Source organism: Eschrichtius robustus, chromosome 7, assembly GCF_028021215.1.
Source record: "Eschrichtius robustus isolate mEscRob2 chromosome 7, mEscRob2.pri, whole genome shotgun sequence".
In the NCBI taxonomy this organism is placed as follows: Eukaryota; Metazoa; Chordata; class Mammalia; order Artiodactyla; family Eschrichtiidae; genus Eschrichtius; species Eschrichtius robustus.
This window is the reverse complement of record NC_090830.1, coordinates 73,556,461-73,572,469: the sequence shown is the minus strand read 5'-3', so window position 1 is coordinate 73,572,469 and position 16,009 is coordinate 73,556,461. Positions and strand designations below refer to the sequence as shown.

The 16,009-nt window shown below is 34.9% G+C and overlaps 1 protein-coding gene across 6 annotated transcripts in view; it reads left to right on the top strand.

Moving 5' to 3' along the window:
- Positions 1 to 12,773, top strand: part of HERC4 (HECT and RLD domain containing E3 ubiquitin protein ligase 4) — a 130,605-nt gene extending 117,832 nt beyond the window's left edge. For 5 of the 6 annotated variants that reach the window (XM_068547663.1, XM_068547665.1, XM_068547661.1 and 2 more), the window contains 5 exons: positions 213 to 279; positions 2,715 to 2,797; positions 6,216 to 6,399; positions 11,180 to 11,282; positions 12,167 to 12,773. In XM_068547663.1, coding sequence (XP_068403764.1) covers positions 213 to 279; positions 2,715 to 2,797; positions 6,216 to 6,399; positions 11,180 to 11,282; positions 12,167 to 12,375 — 646 coding nt within the window. In that variant the 3' untranslated portion in view covers positions 12,376 to 12,773. The remainder of the gene's footprint in view (positions 1 to 212; positions 280 to 2,714; positions 2,798 to 6,215; positions 6,400 to 11,179; positions 11,283 to 12,166) is intronic. The other variant, XM_068547664.1, reaches the window with a different exon arrangement.
- The last annotated feature ends 3,236 nt before the right edge of the window (positions 12,774 to 16,009 follow it).

Sequence of the window (16,009 nt, the reverse complement as noted above, 5' to 3'; positions counted from 1 at the left end):
GAGATGAAAGCCTTAGAGTAGTTTTTTTTTTTCTTCAGCATTGTTTATAAGATTGCCATTGTACCTCCACCATTCTGAAACAAATATAAAAGTACAAATTAACAAAAGGATTTGATCAAGAATGAATGAGAAATATATACTTAGTCATAAGCAAAATAGTCAAAATACTCAATAATATTTTACTTCAAAGAAACATGTATATTGTTTTTCAGAAGCATGCAACAGTTGCTGGATTATCCAGAAGATAATGTTGAGGAAACATTTTGTCTTAATTTTACGGTAAGATGGAAAGACATAGAGTAGCCTGAGTGTTCATCATCCCTTTTTATTTATCAGCTGTGCCTTATGGTTTTTCTTTATTTTGATGGATGGAATTCTTAAAGAACCCTTTAGCTAACATTTATTGAGCATTAACTATATGCTAGTCACAGTACATGCATTATTTCATTTAATCCTCATAATCCCAAGAGAGAGGTATTATTATCCTTATTTTACATATAAAGAAAACTGTAAACAATCATCACATTTCAGAGATAGTATTTGTATCCAGCTCTGTGACTTCAAAGCCTGTGTTGTTTAACATTATACTAAAGACCTTTACAAATACAAGAGGTCCTCTTTATTCAAGTGTTCATTTCTTGAGTCTGCGATTACAAGAATGTTTAGAGAAGCATAGGTTCTTGTAACATGAAAATATTCAGTAATGAATTTGCCACCTGAAAGATTAATTCCCACTCAGATATCCCTTTCACACTAACATTCATCCTTGCCTATTATTTAGTCTTACGGTTGGATGCAATACAAATACAAATACAAATACATTGGAATATTATTTGGAAAGTGAAATTGCAAATCTTGTAAAAGATGCAGAACTTAATTCTCTGAGAGGGGTGTTCAGTAAATCATCCAGTTACATGCAAGGCCATTGACAAATGAGAATCTGGCAGAAGTAGACTAGTTGACAACTAAAGAAGAGAAAATCAGCAAGGATTATAAGTCACTTCAGAAGTAACAATATCAGTATTATAAATTAGACTCTTGGGAAAATGGTAAAACCTTCAATTTTTCTTTTTTTATGTCTTTTCTTTTCAAAAACTTTGTGTGTCCCCCATCCCTAAACAGTTCTCTTTATGTTTTTATGGTCAAAGCTGACAAAAGATACCATATTCCGCTATCACACAACTTACCAAAAAAATTATGTGCCCCCTCAAAAAAGTTTATCCATTCTTTGATCATTTTAAGAATTGGCGCATAGTTTAGTTATAAGAAAATTTGATAGATTTAGGGGAAATAATTTATTTTAGTAATGTTTAATTGTTTTCAAGAAAAAAAATCCTCCTTGCACTTCTGTTTACTATGAAATTTTAGTTCTTTTCAGTTGATTCACTTATAACCATGTCAGTTATCATTGAATCTTTACTGATCATCTCAATTGACTGAAACATTGGGTTCCAAGCAATTTAATTTCTGATTTATCAATCACCAAGTTTGTGAATGCTTAGTATATTTAAGAACTGTGGTAATTGAAACATTCCTTCCTATTACCATTTCTTTCCTAGACGTTCAGTGGCTCTTTATTACTTGTAGAATAATAGCTCTATAATGGACTTCAAAGACCTTTGTAATCTGGCTTTCTTTCTAACTTTCATTGTATCCTTCCATTCATACTACATTTTGTCATGTCTCACAATATTCTTTTATATACCTTACCATCCCCGTTTTTTAGGGGCATACTTTTTTTTGATATTTGCTCTCATATCTATTCTTTTGTTCAGTCTCTGTCCTCAGTCAGAAATTTCCACCCTCTCCTAATCTTTCAGAGCCCTACTTACCCTTCTAGGTGCTTTTCAAATGACATTTCTTCCTCAAGGTTTTTAATACTTCCTCTAGTTAGAAGTAAGTTTTCTTTCTTCTGTGGTCTGATAGTATTTTGTTCATGTCTCTATTATAGCATTTATTTTATTATAATGAGTTGTTTACATATCACATTTCTCCTCTTTTATTAGATAGTAAACTCCAGAGCAGGGATTTATTCATCTCTTATCATCCCACTCCCACCATAGTGTTTTATAGACAACGGATACTAAAAAAAATGTTTTAAAAGAGGAGGATAATATTCAAAAAAAAAGGGAATAGGAAGAGGAAAGATTGAAAGGTGGGAATGGTAACATTTATAGGAAAATGAGCACACTAGTAAGGGAAATAAAAAGTTTCCAAATAACCGGCTCTTTATAGACCAAATTAATGGCAAACTGGAAAAACAACCTGTAATTAAGAATGCAGCAAGGAAGAATTCAAGAGTAGCAGCTATCATGTGGGAAGAATGCATAGCTAGTCTAAACTGAATGCATTCTGACTTGGAGTCTTTCACTTGTCAGTGGAAAACATCCTTTCTAATATTTTACTCCTATAGTGACCCTTCTGAAGTTTTACACACGATAAATACTCAGTTTCCTGTTTTTAACAAACCAAACACCTTGTTAATTTGTAATTAGTTAGTCAAGGTAGGATTTCAAACTGCCAGAGAAGAGGAAGATTTCTAGTTGTGGCTTTATGCAGAATTCACAAATAAGCTTATGGTAGCAGAATTTTACCGCAAATTTATTACTTCTTATATTTAATGAGAGAAAGGTAGATTATAATAATAGGTTATTAAAATAATCTAATAAGTTTTGAGTCTGACATTGACTTTTTTTAAAAATTTAAATTAATAGATCACAGTTGAAAACTTTGGTGCAACAGAAGTGAAAGAACTGGTTCTAAATGGTGCAGACACAGCTGTTAACAAACAAAATCGGTAAGTGAATCATAAGCAGCATCAGTGGTAGTAAAAAGATTCAGTAGGCATTTTCTTCTGTATTTAGAAATATGTCACAACCTTAAGTTTTTACTCAGAGAAAACTTATTTTGAATGGTAAGGACGTAATTAATCTTCCTTTTGCTCCTTTTAAGACATTAATAAAGGGATTAAAAGATCATTAACAACAAGAACAAAGAGAAGGGAGAGGAGACAACAGCAAACACATTTTTGGAAGCTAGAAACCAGTGGTGCCTGACTTGAGCCAGCCAGAAAAAGCTGCAACATAAGATGGACTGGGAGCCAGGAAGGCAGACAGTTCATGTTGCAGAACAAAGGCTCAGGCATTGAGAATAAAAAACAGGTTAAAATGTATATGTATGTGGAGTTTAAGGGGAAGCTGGAAAGAGAAAGATTGGCTGTTATAAGAAGCAGTTAGAAACCCATTTCCCTTAGTACACAAGTAGCTGGCAACTTCCCCTCTCCAGCATAGGCAGATTGGAAATTTACATTCTGGGGAGATTGAACTAAAGGAACTTTGGATTTGAGGGCAGTTAGGCACAGCCAGGGACAAAGGGCTGAAATGAAAACAGGGAGATTAAGTGACAGTCTACAGCTCCCTCCTCCTTGACACTCTATATTGGAGGATTCTTCTCTGGGAAAACTGCCTAACTTTTAAATGTAAATGAATAACCAAAGATCAGTAGACATTTAAGAAAAGACCAAAACAGTGAAAAAGAATGCCAAGGAAACACAGTGTAGGATGAAAAACAAAACTTCAGTGAAAATTGAAATCAGCATCCTCAAGATGGTAAGAGTAGCATCCATAAGGATACTATGAAAAACTGAAAAAAATTCACTGAAGGAAATGGAATGAATGAAATTTGTCAAAGAAATGGTACGAAAAAAAAATTCCCAGAACTGAATGACATGCCTTTTAAGATGGAAAGCATGGGAACTGAAAAAACATATGCCAAGGGAAAAGTACATGAAATTTCAAAACCCAAAGAAAAAGGGACCCTAAAACCTTTCAGAAAAAAAAAAGCAGACCATACACAAAGAATTAAGAATCAAAATAACATCAGACTTCTAAAGAATGACACTGAAGCTAGGAGATCAAAATTCTGGGAAAAAATTATTTTTAACATAGAATTCTATATTGAAACTATCAAGTATGTGGTGTATAAAAACATTTTTATACATGCAGAGTCTCAGAGAATTTACTTCCAACGCATTTTTCTTAGGAAGTTACTGGAGGATGTGTCCTATCAAAACAAGGAATTGAACCAAGAACGAGGAAGACAGGGGATCCAAAAAAAAAAAAATAGGAGAGACAAAGAGGAACAGCAGTGTGTACATGATTTAGAAAGAGCAATCAATCTGCGGTAGATCAAGAAGATGGAGGGCTCCAGGAGGAATGTCTTCAGGAGAAAAATGCAACCTAATATATTTGAATGAATCTAGAGGAGATTGACATTTCTGTTGAAGTTGGAGATGAGGTAGCAACCTAAGGGAAACAAAAGTTCTTTTTAAGAAAAGTAATCATAGAATATTCCCTAGCTGAATATTTATAATCATAAAAATGTTAACAATAAATATTGAACCAATATTCAGTATTCACTTCATCAGATAATATTTATAATTGTAAATCAAGGAATAACAATGGAACTGTGTTGAAGTTTGAAAGTAAATATCAGAAGGAATAGCAAAAATAGTTAACAAATAGTTTTCTTCAAATTGCCAGGGACTTGATCCAAATGATTATAATCCTGATTCTACTACTTAGAAGCTGTATAACTAAGTTTAGGTAAATTAGTTTATGTCTCCATGCCTCATAGTCTCTTTTTCCGTAAAATGGGATGGTAAATTATACATACTTCATGGGGTTATTTTGAGGATTAAATGAGGCGATAATTTTAAAATGCTTAGAATAGTACCTAGCACATGTATGTGCTCAGTAAATGTTGGCTGTTGGGATTATTACTGTTTGACATTTTAAACTGTATATACTTCTACTTTGATAAAAGATAAAGCTGTTTTAAAAATAATGTGAAAAAAATTTAGGTCTTTCTACTTACCCTTTAAAAAAAATCTTGGTTTTGAAAAACTTTGACTATGATTTAGAAAGATTGTTTTTTTCAGCTTTTAAAGTTTCTATTGTTGGACTAATTCTTTAAGTTTCTAACAAATATTGTTTCCCATAGATTATTTAGTTTAGAAGTAATTTAAAGAATTTTGATCTTTGCACTGCCAGTCCTAGTTACATAATGAAAGTGTTGAAGGCAAAAATGTTAGCACATAAAACAATTTAACCTTTTGTACTTACGAGACTTAACTAGTATAAATTTGACTTTCTAATTAGATTAATTATAAAATTATGCATTACAAAATTATCTGTTTCTTCTCATCAGAACCTTATGCTGATAAGCATATGCTATTATTAATTTTTCCTTAGGGCCCCCCAGTTTTATAATGTCCTCCTTTAACCTTTTTTTTTTCCCCTCTTTGTAAATTCAGTTTGGTATTTTAAACTTTGCTAAAATGATTATCTGTAGATGACTAAATTTACCAGTATTCCCATTTATAGAATCATCCTTTTTAATTTGGAAAACAAGAGTATGAAATATCGAAATCCTCTAGTACCCATTCTCATTATTGGTTTGACCAGATAGCTCATAAAGTATTTGTGTCTAACAGAACAAATTGAATAAAATTGTAGTTCTAATTATGGGTAAAGGGGTTTCCTTTTTTCATCATAGTTTCCTTTTGTATCATAACAGGAAGAAAAGCATCAAAAGTGTTCATGTGTATGTGTGTGTTTATATGTATGTGCACATACATTTGAAAAGAAACTGCACTTGTAATCTTTAATGATTATCCTTAAAGAATACTTAGTGTCCCTCTTGGGTTTTTAGTTTTTTAAATAAATTGTGTTATCAGATTCCTTGAAACCCAAGGAAAAACAGACTGTAGTCTGTCAAATAGTCTGAATCCCAAAGCTCTCATTTTTTTTTTGTCACCTAGTATTTTTAAGAGGTTATTCTTTTTAGGGATGTATGTGGAATGGTACATATAAATTCTGAATAATTTGTGAATAATTTAAAAATATTTTTGATAGCCATTTGTATCATCATTCTCCCCATTAGGAAATGAAACCTTTCACTTAGAAATAGCCTAAGAATGGCTGTAAATGAGAGATTGTACATGCCTCATAGATATACCAGATTTTTGAATAGAAAGAATAATAGACTTCTTCATAAAGACGTTGTCCCTTTGAACCTTACTCATACTTTCTCAGTTTTATACATAAGTAGCAAAAAGTACAGCTGCATTCAAAGTTTTTTAATAAGACTTCAATATGTATTCTCTATAAAAAATGACTTTTATATTCTGTGCATGTGTGCTTTTTCATTTCTAGGCAGGAGTTTGTTGATGCTTATGTGGATTACATATTCAATAAATCAGTGGCTTCCTTATTTGATGCTTTTCATGCGGGCTTTCATAAGGTCTGTGGAGGAAAAGTCCTTCAGCTCTTCCAGCCGAATGAACTACAAGCAATGGTTATTGGAAATACAAATTATGACTGGAAGCAACTGGAAAAGGTAGGGGAAAACAAATCTATGATATTGTTTAAATGGAAAGGCAAAAGGAAAACATGGCTTGTTGATGGAAATCTTGCTCTTTGATTTATTATTTTCCATTGTACACTATTTAGTACTATCGTTTTTATAGGAAAACACTGTACCCTTCTTACTCCACAATGAATGAATTTTATTTGTATGAATTAGATAGCATTTTTGTATCTCTGGTATTGGTGGTATTCATATAGAAAAATGTTATCTATGACAGAGGCTGAATAGAAGCCCCAGCTAAAACTGAATGGGTTTTCATTCTGCCTCAATCCTAGGAAAACCATTATGAAAAGCACTCACAGTGATTAAGATCTTTGTTTCCTTTTTTTCTGATTAGTCTCAATGTTAAATTTTTTATCAGAGAATAAATAATACTCATGATCTTCATTACTGATGCCTTAACCAATACAGGAAACTTTAGGGAGAAGATTGGGAATTTTTAAACAACTTTTTTTCTTTTCCTTCTTTTCTATACAAGTAATTCTCAGATATTTCTTCAGATAAACATTTAGTAAAAAGTGCTAGGTTAGATCAACTTTAAGAAAGATGTATGCAGGGTTGATCTGTACATTTTTCCATCTTTGTAATCTAGCAACCTCTGATACAGCTTTTGCATTAGTAGTTCTATACTGTATACCTATTAAGTTAGCTAACATAAAAAAATATGTTACTAAGTCTAACAAGGATACAAAGCATTGGGAACTTTCATACATTGCTGTTGAGAATACAAATGATACAGCCACTTTGGAAACAGTTTGGCATTTTCTCATAAAATTAAACATATATTTGTTACATTCTCTAGCAGTTCCATTCCTAGATATTATGTTCACACAAAAATCTGTAAACAAGGGAGGAAAGAGGCATTATTGTTTAATGGGTACAGAGTTTCAATTTTGCAAAATGAAAAGCTTCTGGAGATGGAAAGTGGTGATGGTTGCATGTAATGCCAATGTATTTAATGCTACCAAACTGTACACTTTAAAAAGGTTAAGATGATCAGCTTCAGGTTATGTGTATTTTACTACAAGTTATTTTTTTAATTATGTTTTTAAAAATCTACAAGTCAAAAACTGGAAACAACGCAGATGTCCTTCAGTGGGTGAATGGATAAACCAACTGTGCTGCATCCATACAGTAGAACACTACTGTGTGTTAAAACAGAAGGCACTATTGACACATGCAACGCCTGAGATGACTCTCAGAGTCCTTATGCTGAGTGAAAGAAGTCAGTCTCAGAGAATTACATACCATATGATTCCACTTATATGACATTCTTGAAAAGCCAAAACTATGGTGAACAGGGGCTAGGGATGGAGAGAGTGTGACTGCAGAGGGGTAACACAAGAGAGTTCTTTGGGGTGATGGAATTGTTCAGTATCCTGATTGTGGTGGTGGTTTATCTATACGTGTGTTTAAAACTCATGGAACTATACACACATCAGAAAAAGTCAATTTTACTGTGTAATAATTTAGGGAATAAAAATTTTAAATTAAAAACAAATTAGGACTTCTGGTTAGACATATTGGAATAAACACATTTTTCTCTGCTCCCTCCCAAAATCTCACTAGAATGACAATAAAGGAATAAAAATAGGAATAACCACCCCCCCCCCAAAAAAATACAGTGAGCAAGAGAAAAAATAGCTTTGGAAGATAGAAAGTAGGTGGATGGGGACTTCCCTGGTGGTCCAATGGTAAAGAATCTGCCTTCCAATGCAGGGGAAGTGCGTTTGATCCCTGGTCAGGGAACTAAGATCCCACATGCCGCGGGGCAACTAAGCCCGCCCGCCACAACTACTGAGCTCACGCGCCTCAACAAGAGAGCCTGCACGCCGCAAACTACAGAGCCCACACGCTCTGGAGCCCCCGTGCCACAACTAGAGAGAGACCCGAAGAGACAGTGCACCATAACGAGAAGATCCCGCATGCCTCAACAAAGATCCCGTGTGCTGCAGCTGAGACCCGATGCAGCCAAAAAAAATAAGGAAAATAAATAAATAAAATCAATATTTTTAAAAAGAGAGAGAGAGAATAGGTGGGTGAGTTGAGTGACTTAGAACAAAGAAAATTGAATTTGAAGCCTCCAGAGGGACAGGGTTGTCAAGAGGCAACCCGTGTCACACTGTAGAATCTCTGAAAGGCTCAGGAATTGGCACATCATGCTACTGTAATGGCAGGGATGCAGGGCAGGGCTAAAAGCAATAGGATTACTTAAGAGCTAATTTAAGGAATTATTAGACCTCTCACATCCCCTTTCCTACCCAGCAAAATACAACTCTGGAGAGAGGCTTTAGAATCTGGGAAAACAGGTAGAACTGAAGCTGGCACTCAGAAAGCTGGTAGCCAGGCTTAAATCCTCTAGGAAGGAGATTGAAGATTTCTTTTTGGGGGTAAATTGATCTGCTGAAGAGAAGAAAGGTGTATTGACTTTAAGGATACCCCAGTGGAAATGGACCCCACCTCCAGTCACTCTACAATGAAAACAATGTAATGACCTCTCATCACACTTTAGATCCTACACAGTTTATCCTTCTTGCCTCATCTTCTTTCATTCCTCCTCTCACTCTGCTTCAGCCTTATTGGCTTCTTTGCTGAGCCTAGAACCCTCCAGTCTTGTGGCCTTTCTATTTCCTGTGTCTGGAATTCTCTTCACCTTGGTAATTCCAAACGTTTCTTGCTCTCACTTCCTTTATGTCTTTATATCTTTTCAGAGACCTTCACTGGGTAACTTACTAAAAATTGCACATGTGCACATATACATCCCTATCTCCCTTCTGTGCTTTTTTCTTCTTTGAATTTGACTAAATAAAATTTTACTTAATTGCCTTTATTGTCTGCTGCTCCTTACCCCCCACTACAAATGTTAAGCACCATAAAGGCAGGATTTTTTTCTCTTTGTTCACTGCTGTATTCCCAGAGCCTTAGAAGGGTACTCAGCAAGTAGTTAAAACCTTGCCTGAAGATATAACTGATAGAAGTGTTCATTCAGTAAGACAAGACATTTTTTTAGTATATTTTAGTGTACTTAGTATACTTAGTTTTTTCCACTGTGTACCTGATTCATTATAATTTCATTGATTATGATTTGTGACTTTAAATGCTCTTCTTCATCAGGACTGTGTACACATTTCCCCAGAACCATCTTGAGGTTAAAAAAAAAAAAAAAGGAAAATAGAAAAAACTAGGCATCCTCCTTTCATTTCCCCACTAACATGCTCACAGGCGAATTCAAACAAGTTAATACATCAGCTGATTTCTAAAATTCAAACCATTTTCTCCAAACCTTTATAAATTAATAGCAAATATGTTGTGGATTTCTCAAGAGTTCAGTGATTGAGATAATCATGGCTACAAAAAGAGCCCCAAATTCAAGAAGCCCACAAGCAAATATTCATTGAGCCCCTACTGGATGCCTGATACTATGCAACAGATTAGGAAGAGAGCAGTAAATAAGAGTGAGACATGGTCTTTGTCCTCTATTAAGGAAGCTGGACATTAAATAATTGAACTGTGATGAATATAAAGGAAGAGAGTTTAGTGAATGGTATATAAGGAGAAGCCTGACCTAGGGTACAGAAACTGGGAAAACCTCTCATAGATGGTACTGTTCACCAGGTAAGTAAGAACTTTGTTCACCGAAGTTTCCCCATGGCCCCAAATTTTGACTAAAGCTCATTATATATGTGCTGAATGAGTCAGTGAATGAATTAGGTGACATTTAATCTGAACCCTAAAGGATAAATAGAAATGAGCCTGATGAACAAGGAAAGGAGGGGTGTGTGTTACAGGGGAAGTATGTTAGCTGTTCTGTTGCAAATTACCCCAAAACATAGTGGCTGAAAGATGACAGGGACATTTATTATCTCACATAGTTTCTGAGGGTCTGGAATTCAGAGGTGGTTTAGTCCAGTGATTTTAGCTCAGACGTCTCTCATGTGGTTGCAGTCATAATACTGACTGTTGCTGTTAGTCATCTGAGATTTAAGGATAGAATTTCCCTTCCAAGATGGCTCACTCCCATGGCTGCTGACCAAAGGCCTCAGAATCTCACCATGAGGACCCCTCCATGGGGCTGTTTGAATGTCCTCATGAAATGGCAGCTGGCTCCCCCTCAGAGTGAGTGATCAAAAAGAAGCTAAAGCCACAGAAGTTTTTGTCATCTAGCCTCAGAAGTCATGTATTCTCATATCTACAGTATCCTAATGATCAGAGGTCAGGTCTGTTCGGTGTGGGCGGGGACTACACAAGGGTGTGAACAGCAGGAGGCAGAGATCTTGGAGGGCCGTCTTGGGAACCACCACAGAAAATTACTAGTGTTGCTCTTAGAGCCATTTATTTTTTAAAGAGAAGATAGAATAATACAAAATAATTAGTATGACTTCTGTTCATCAATATCGGGAAAGAAAATTTTATAATTATTACAGATACTTAATTCCATGTTGAACTTTAATAATCCATTAATATTTTAGTAATTCTGGTTTATCCTTTAAATATTAACTTTGGAAGATGATATTACAATCCTATCATGTTCTTTGAATTGGTAGGGGGGAGACATTTCTGCTGATTCATAGGTATTTTCTTCCCTTTCCCCTGGAACTAATAGTTGCAAAATGCCCAAGAAGTAGTAAGTAAGTAACTGAATCACATGAGTTTCAAACACCTGGACAATGTTAGCTTTATGTGCTAAGGAAGCCAGTTTGTCAGATTCAAGATATCCCTTAATATTAATAAAAGGTTGTGTTGTTTTTAGAATACAGAATACAAAGGAGAATATTGGGCAGAACATCCTACAATAAAAATGTTTTGGGAAGTATTTCACGAATTACCATTGGAAAAGAAAAAACAGTTTTTGTGTAAGTATTTCTAATTTTGTGTTTTATGAGAATGGAATCTAATAAACTTATTCTCACAGGAGATTAATTGATTCACTTTAGTGGATAAGGTTTTTTCCTTATTATTCCAAGGTCCTGTTTTTAATTTTTTTAAATCTACATTATTACATGCATTTTCATATTTTGAAAGCTAACTGCATTTAGCTTCCAAAATAGAATTGGTTCTTTCAGATGAAAGAAAACAATTTATAACACTGATTTACAGTAAACTAGGGATGTAATTCCTTTTAGAATTTCTAGAAAGGTCTCTGCAGTATAGCTCTTTTCTGTGTTCAGTCTTCATTTTCTTTTTCTCTTTGCTTCTGCATGAAAACTTTGGGAATTGGTGTAGAAAATAGAACTCTTCTATTCCAGGACTTCTCTTATTTATAGCCTAATCTGTGTCTGTTTTGCATATCATAGGATGACAGGTCATTCTTCAGTGATTTGAGTTTTGGCTGCCAATTATAAATTTCTGTTTAAAAATGACAGAAACAAGACAAGTAGAACAAGGGATCATAATCAAAACTGCATTTTGTTTATAAACTAGTTCTAAATGGCTATTCTTTTCAAAAAGAAGGTCTCTCAGAATGTTTCAGGGACAATAGTAATTCATGTATCAAACATTTATTAAGCATCTCCTGTGTGCTAATATTAAGATTACACTTTTAAAGAAAAAATATTATTTGGGTGTGTCTCAAAATCATGCTTCCACAAATTCTGGAGATCGGCTTCCAGTAGAAGTAACATTTCCATTAGAGCAAATGTTACTGTAAAGCTTTGCTGTAGTGATTGTCTTAATAACTTGATACTCCATATTGTTGTTTTGATAAAAGTAGTTGGCTCAATGGTTTTTTTCTTGGCAGTATTTTTGACAGGTAGTGATCGCATTCCTATTCTTGGTATGAAGAGTCTAATACTAGTCATCCAGTCAACAGGAGGTGGTGAGGAATATCTCCCAGTTTCCCATACCTGTTTTAATCTTCTGGATCTTCCAAAATATACGGACAAAGAAACTCTACGCTCTAAACTGATCCAAGCTATTGATCACAATGAAGGCTTCAGTTTAATATAACTTTGGAGTTATAACTATTCAGTTTACTGCAAAAGCATTAAACTAATTATTAGTGTGTTTTTTTGTGGTGATGAATTCAGCAAGGTGACGGAGGTACTATTATAATTCTTACTTGCAAAATGTTCAATGCAATGAGTATTCATGAAAGCCAAAAAATATTAAAGGAAATGAACAGACTGTGTTAATATTAAACTTACTGTACAGAACCATGGATTTTTTTTTTTTTGCCATCTTCCAATAAACATACAAGTATTGTGAATACATGGAAGTTTTACTAACATGAATTTTAAGAGTTTGCATATTTCACAAATGATCTGGTGTGTGAGTGCATGAAAATGTTGCTTAATTTTTCTTCAATCATGGCTGAAAAACCTTTAACTTTGGCCTGCAATAGTCATTTGATTATTTTTTCATTTTGTAAATACTGTTAAGTTTTGTAATAAAATAGTTATGTTCTGATACCAGTACAGTTTCTATGGTTGTAATTGAACTGAGCTGACTTTTAAGGGTTAAAAATTATTATTTAAACCTTACTCTGAGAATCTATGAAAGCAAAAAATTAGTATGGTGAAAATAGTCTTTGCTTTTTTGCTAGAATACATGTCCTTGTGCAAATCTAAATTACAAATAGAGTTCTCTAAATAACTTATAGTTCTTTCCTTTTGTGACTCTTGAGATACTATTGATAAATGGGAGGTTATCAGAAAGCTTAATATTTAGTAATGGAAGAACTTTGTCCTACAGTTGCCAGAATACAGTCACTGACTACTATGAGAACCAGTCACTGGGTTATAGCTTTTAAAACTATTGATGCTGCAGGTTGGTATTTAAACAGAATTTTCAGTGCTTTAGAAGTATTTACTTGAATTTTAAGAAACATCTTAACAGTTTTATGGTGCTGATGCTTAGTTATCTCCTGTCATTAAATTGTAACACTGAGTGATGCAACACATGTGACTTTCTGCTATAATGCAAATATTTATTTTTTACATTTATTTTTTAAATGCCATGAAAACTGTTTAAATAATAAAGATTCATTGGTTTAATATTTAAACTTTCATTGGTTCTCACATAAGATTCCAAATTCTTCAAAAAGAGTAATGTCTCAGGGAAGGTCTCTTAAAATTTTGGATTGATAGTTCCCATTCCCATACAAATTCATCTATTTTATAGAGGTCCCCAAGTCTCTTATCTGTAATTCTAAAGTCCAGAACAACTCTGAAAAAAAATTGTGTATATAATTTTACAGCAAAACCTGATCTGAACTGTTGAGGCTATTTATGGTATTAAGTGGGACTAAATGGGACTATTTGTACGTTTTACTGTGGCAATGTTTAATGTGTTTGATTACTTTCTGTGTTTGATCTAGGTGCTGCTTCAGACCTCTACGGGTTGCTACATTATGTGTGCTTTAAAAAATTCTTTAACATTCATAATTCCAAAATGCAAATGAGCCCAAGGGTTTTGGAGAAGAGATTGTGGACCTGTACTTTTATTAACTTCACTTATTTATTTATATTTTGGCTGTGTTGGATCTTTGTTGCTGCGCGCAGTCTTTCCCTGTGGCGAGTGGGGGCTACTCTTCGTCGCGGTGCAAGGGCTTCTCACTGCGGTGGCTTCTCTTCTTGTGGAGCACAGGCTCTAGGTGTCCGGGCTCCAGTAGTTGCAGCATGGGGGCTCAGTAGTTGTGGCTCGCAGGCTCCAGAGCACAGGCTCAGTAGTTGTGGCGCACGGGCTTAGTTGCTCCACAGCATGTGGGATCTTCCCAGACCAGGGACTGAACCCGTGTCTCCTGCATTGGCAGGCAGATTCTTAACCACTGTGCCATCAGGGAAGTCCCATGGACCTGTACTTTTCAGTAGTTTAACTTAACAAACTTCGGTGTACCATAGGTGTCTTTCTATAGATACAAGCCCTAATAATTTTCCTTAAAGTGCATTTTTCCCAATGAAAATTCTTCCATGTATCTGATACTATAGTTTCCCTGCACATGCATTTCTTGAGCATATTGATTATTCACATCGAAAACACAAATGTTATGTATAGATGCTTTTTTTTTTTTAGTAATCTGTTTGCTATGAAGCTCATCTGTGAAATAGCCACTTTGGATTAATACAGGTGGAGTTCGTTTAACAAATATTTTAACAAGGGCCTGACATCTTATCTGGGAACACAACAGGACAAGGCATAATTTGGGTAAGTCTGATATTTTCCTGTTTCTGTTGCTGCAGACCTACAGTAGAATTAACAGCAGGGAGATTCATGGTAGAAAATTAAAATACCACTGAAGATTTTTCAAATTGCCATTTGCTTATTAAAAAGCAACAAAAATATCGAGCTTTATAGATTAGAAGGTAGGCAAATGCTGAGTTCATTAAATTATAAGGACCATGATTAGTGAGTTGGCTAAACTTTTGAAAATACTTGGCCTCCACATAGACCTGTTTGTAAGAGCAACTGTATGTTTTTAGCTCTCCTGTTTTAAGTCAGTAGTAATTTTAACCAATAGCCATTGTTCAGACTGATTGAGAAGGCAGTAGAACCAAGACACGCCTTTAAATTGGCATGAAATAAAACCAGAATGTAGTTTTCAAAACTGAGAGACCTAAATTAAGAGCCCCAGCCTTCACATAGGGCCCACTCATAAGGACCATTCATTAGGGTTGATTTCTAACAGGTTTGGTTTTTCTTTTTTTGCCTTGTAGATGATTTTCACTGCATTTAGTTTAACCAAGTCTTTTGATGAAGTGTAATATGTATAAGGCAGTCTTCCTCTGCATATGGTGAGTTCTCTGAAAGCAAGGGCAAATGGTCCTGCTCTCAGCCTCTTCCCGATCCCCGACCTGTTTTGCACTTGGGCCATCCAAACTCCTTATGATAGTTTTGTTCTCCTTTCTGTATAGTTCAGTAGCCTCCCCACTCTTACACCGCTAACACTTCTAGAGATAAACTGGGAATAGAATGTTTGTTTTCTGTAAGTCTGCCTTACCTTCCCTGTTAGGCCTGCCCCCGGGAATGGAGTGTTAAATGCAGAAGGGAACTCCCCAATTCCTTTTCCTTCTCAACCCTTACTAATCACCTGGGGCTACTTTTTAATACTATGTGCAAGCCCCACCTTAGGCCTGTTAAATGTCACCTCTAAGAGGTGATGCTCAGGTTACTTTCAAAAATTTCCCAGGTGATCTTTCTTTAATCCCAATTGGGAGGCACTTAAAAAGAGGAGTCATTAGACCATTTCTCCACATTTCTGCTAGCATCCCAAGGCTGACTTTGTTCATTTTTAAGGAGTCGGAAGAGCTTTTTGATTATAAGTCTAGGAGTTGAGACTTGTTTCAAATAAAATTTATCAAATAATGCTGTAAGGTAGATGCTAATTAAACCATGTGCCATTAATTAGGGTATTGCATCAGTGGAATATATGATGCATTAACCAAGGGAAGTGGAAACAGCATTGAATACATGGCTTTAATTAAATCAGGTCTTGCCGGGTACTTGATTACTTAAAATGACCACGTACCCTCCTTCTTAAGGTGTGAACTACCTGACTTCTTTTTCCATTTTGTGCATATATGGAATGATGTCACTGTTCCTTATTTTTATAACATCTGTGGATGGGATTTTACAGGTAATTTTT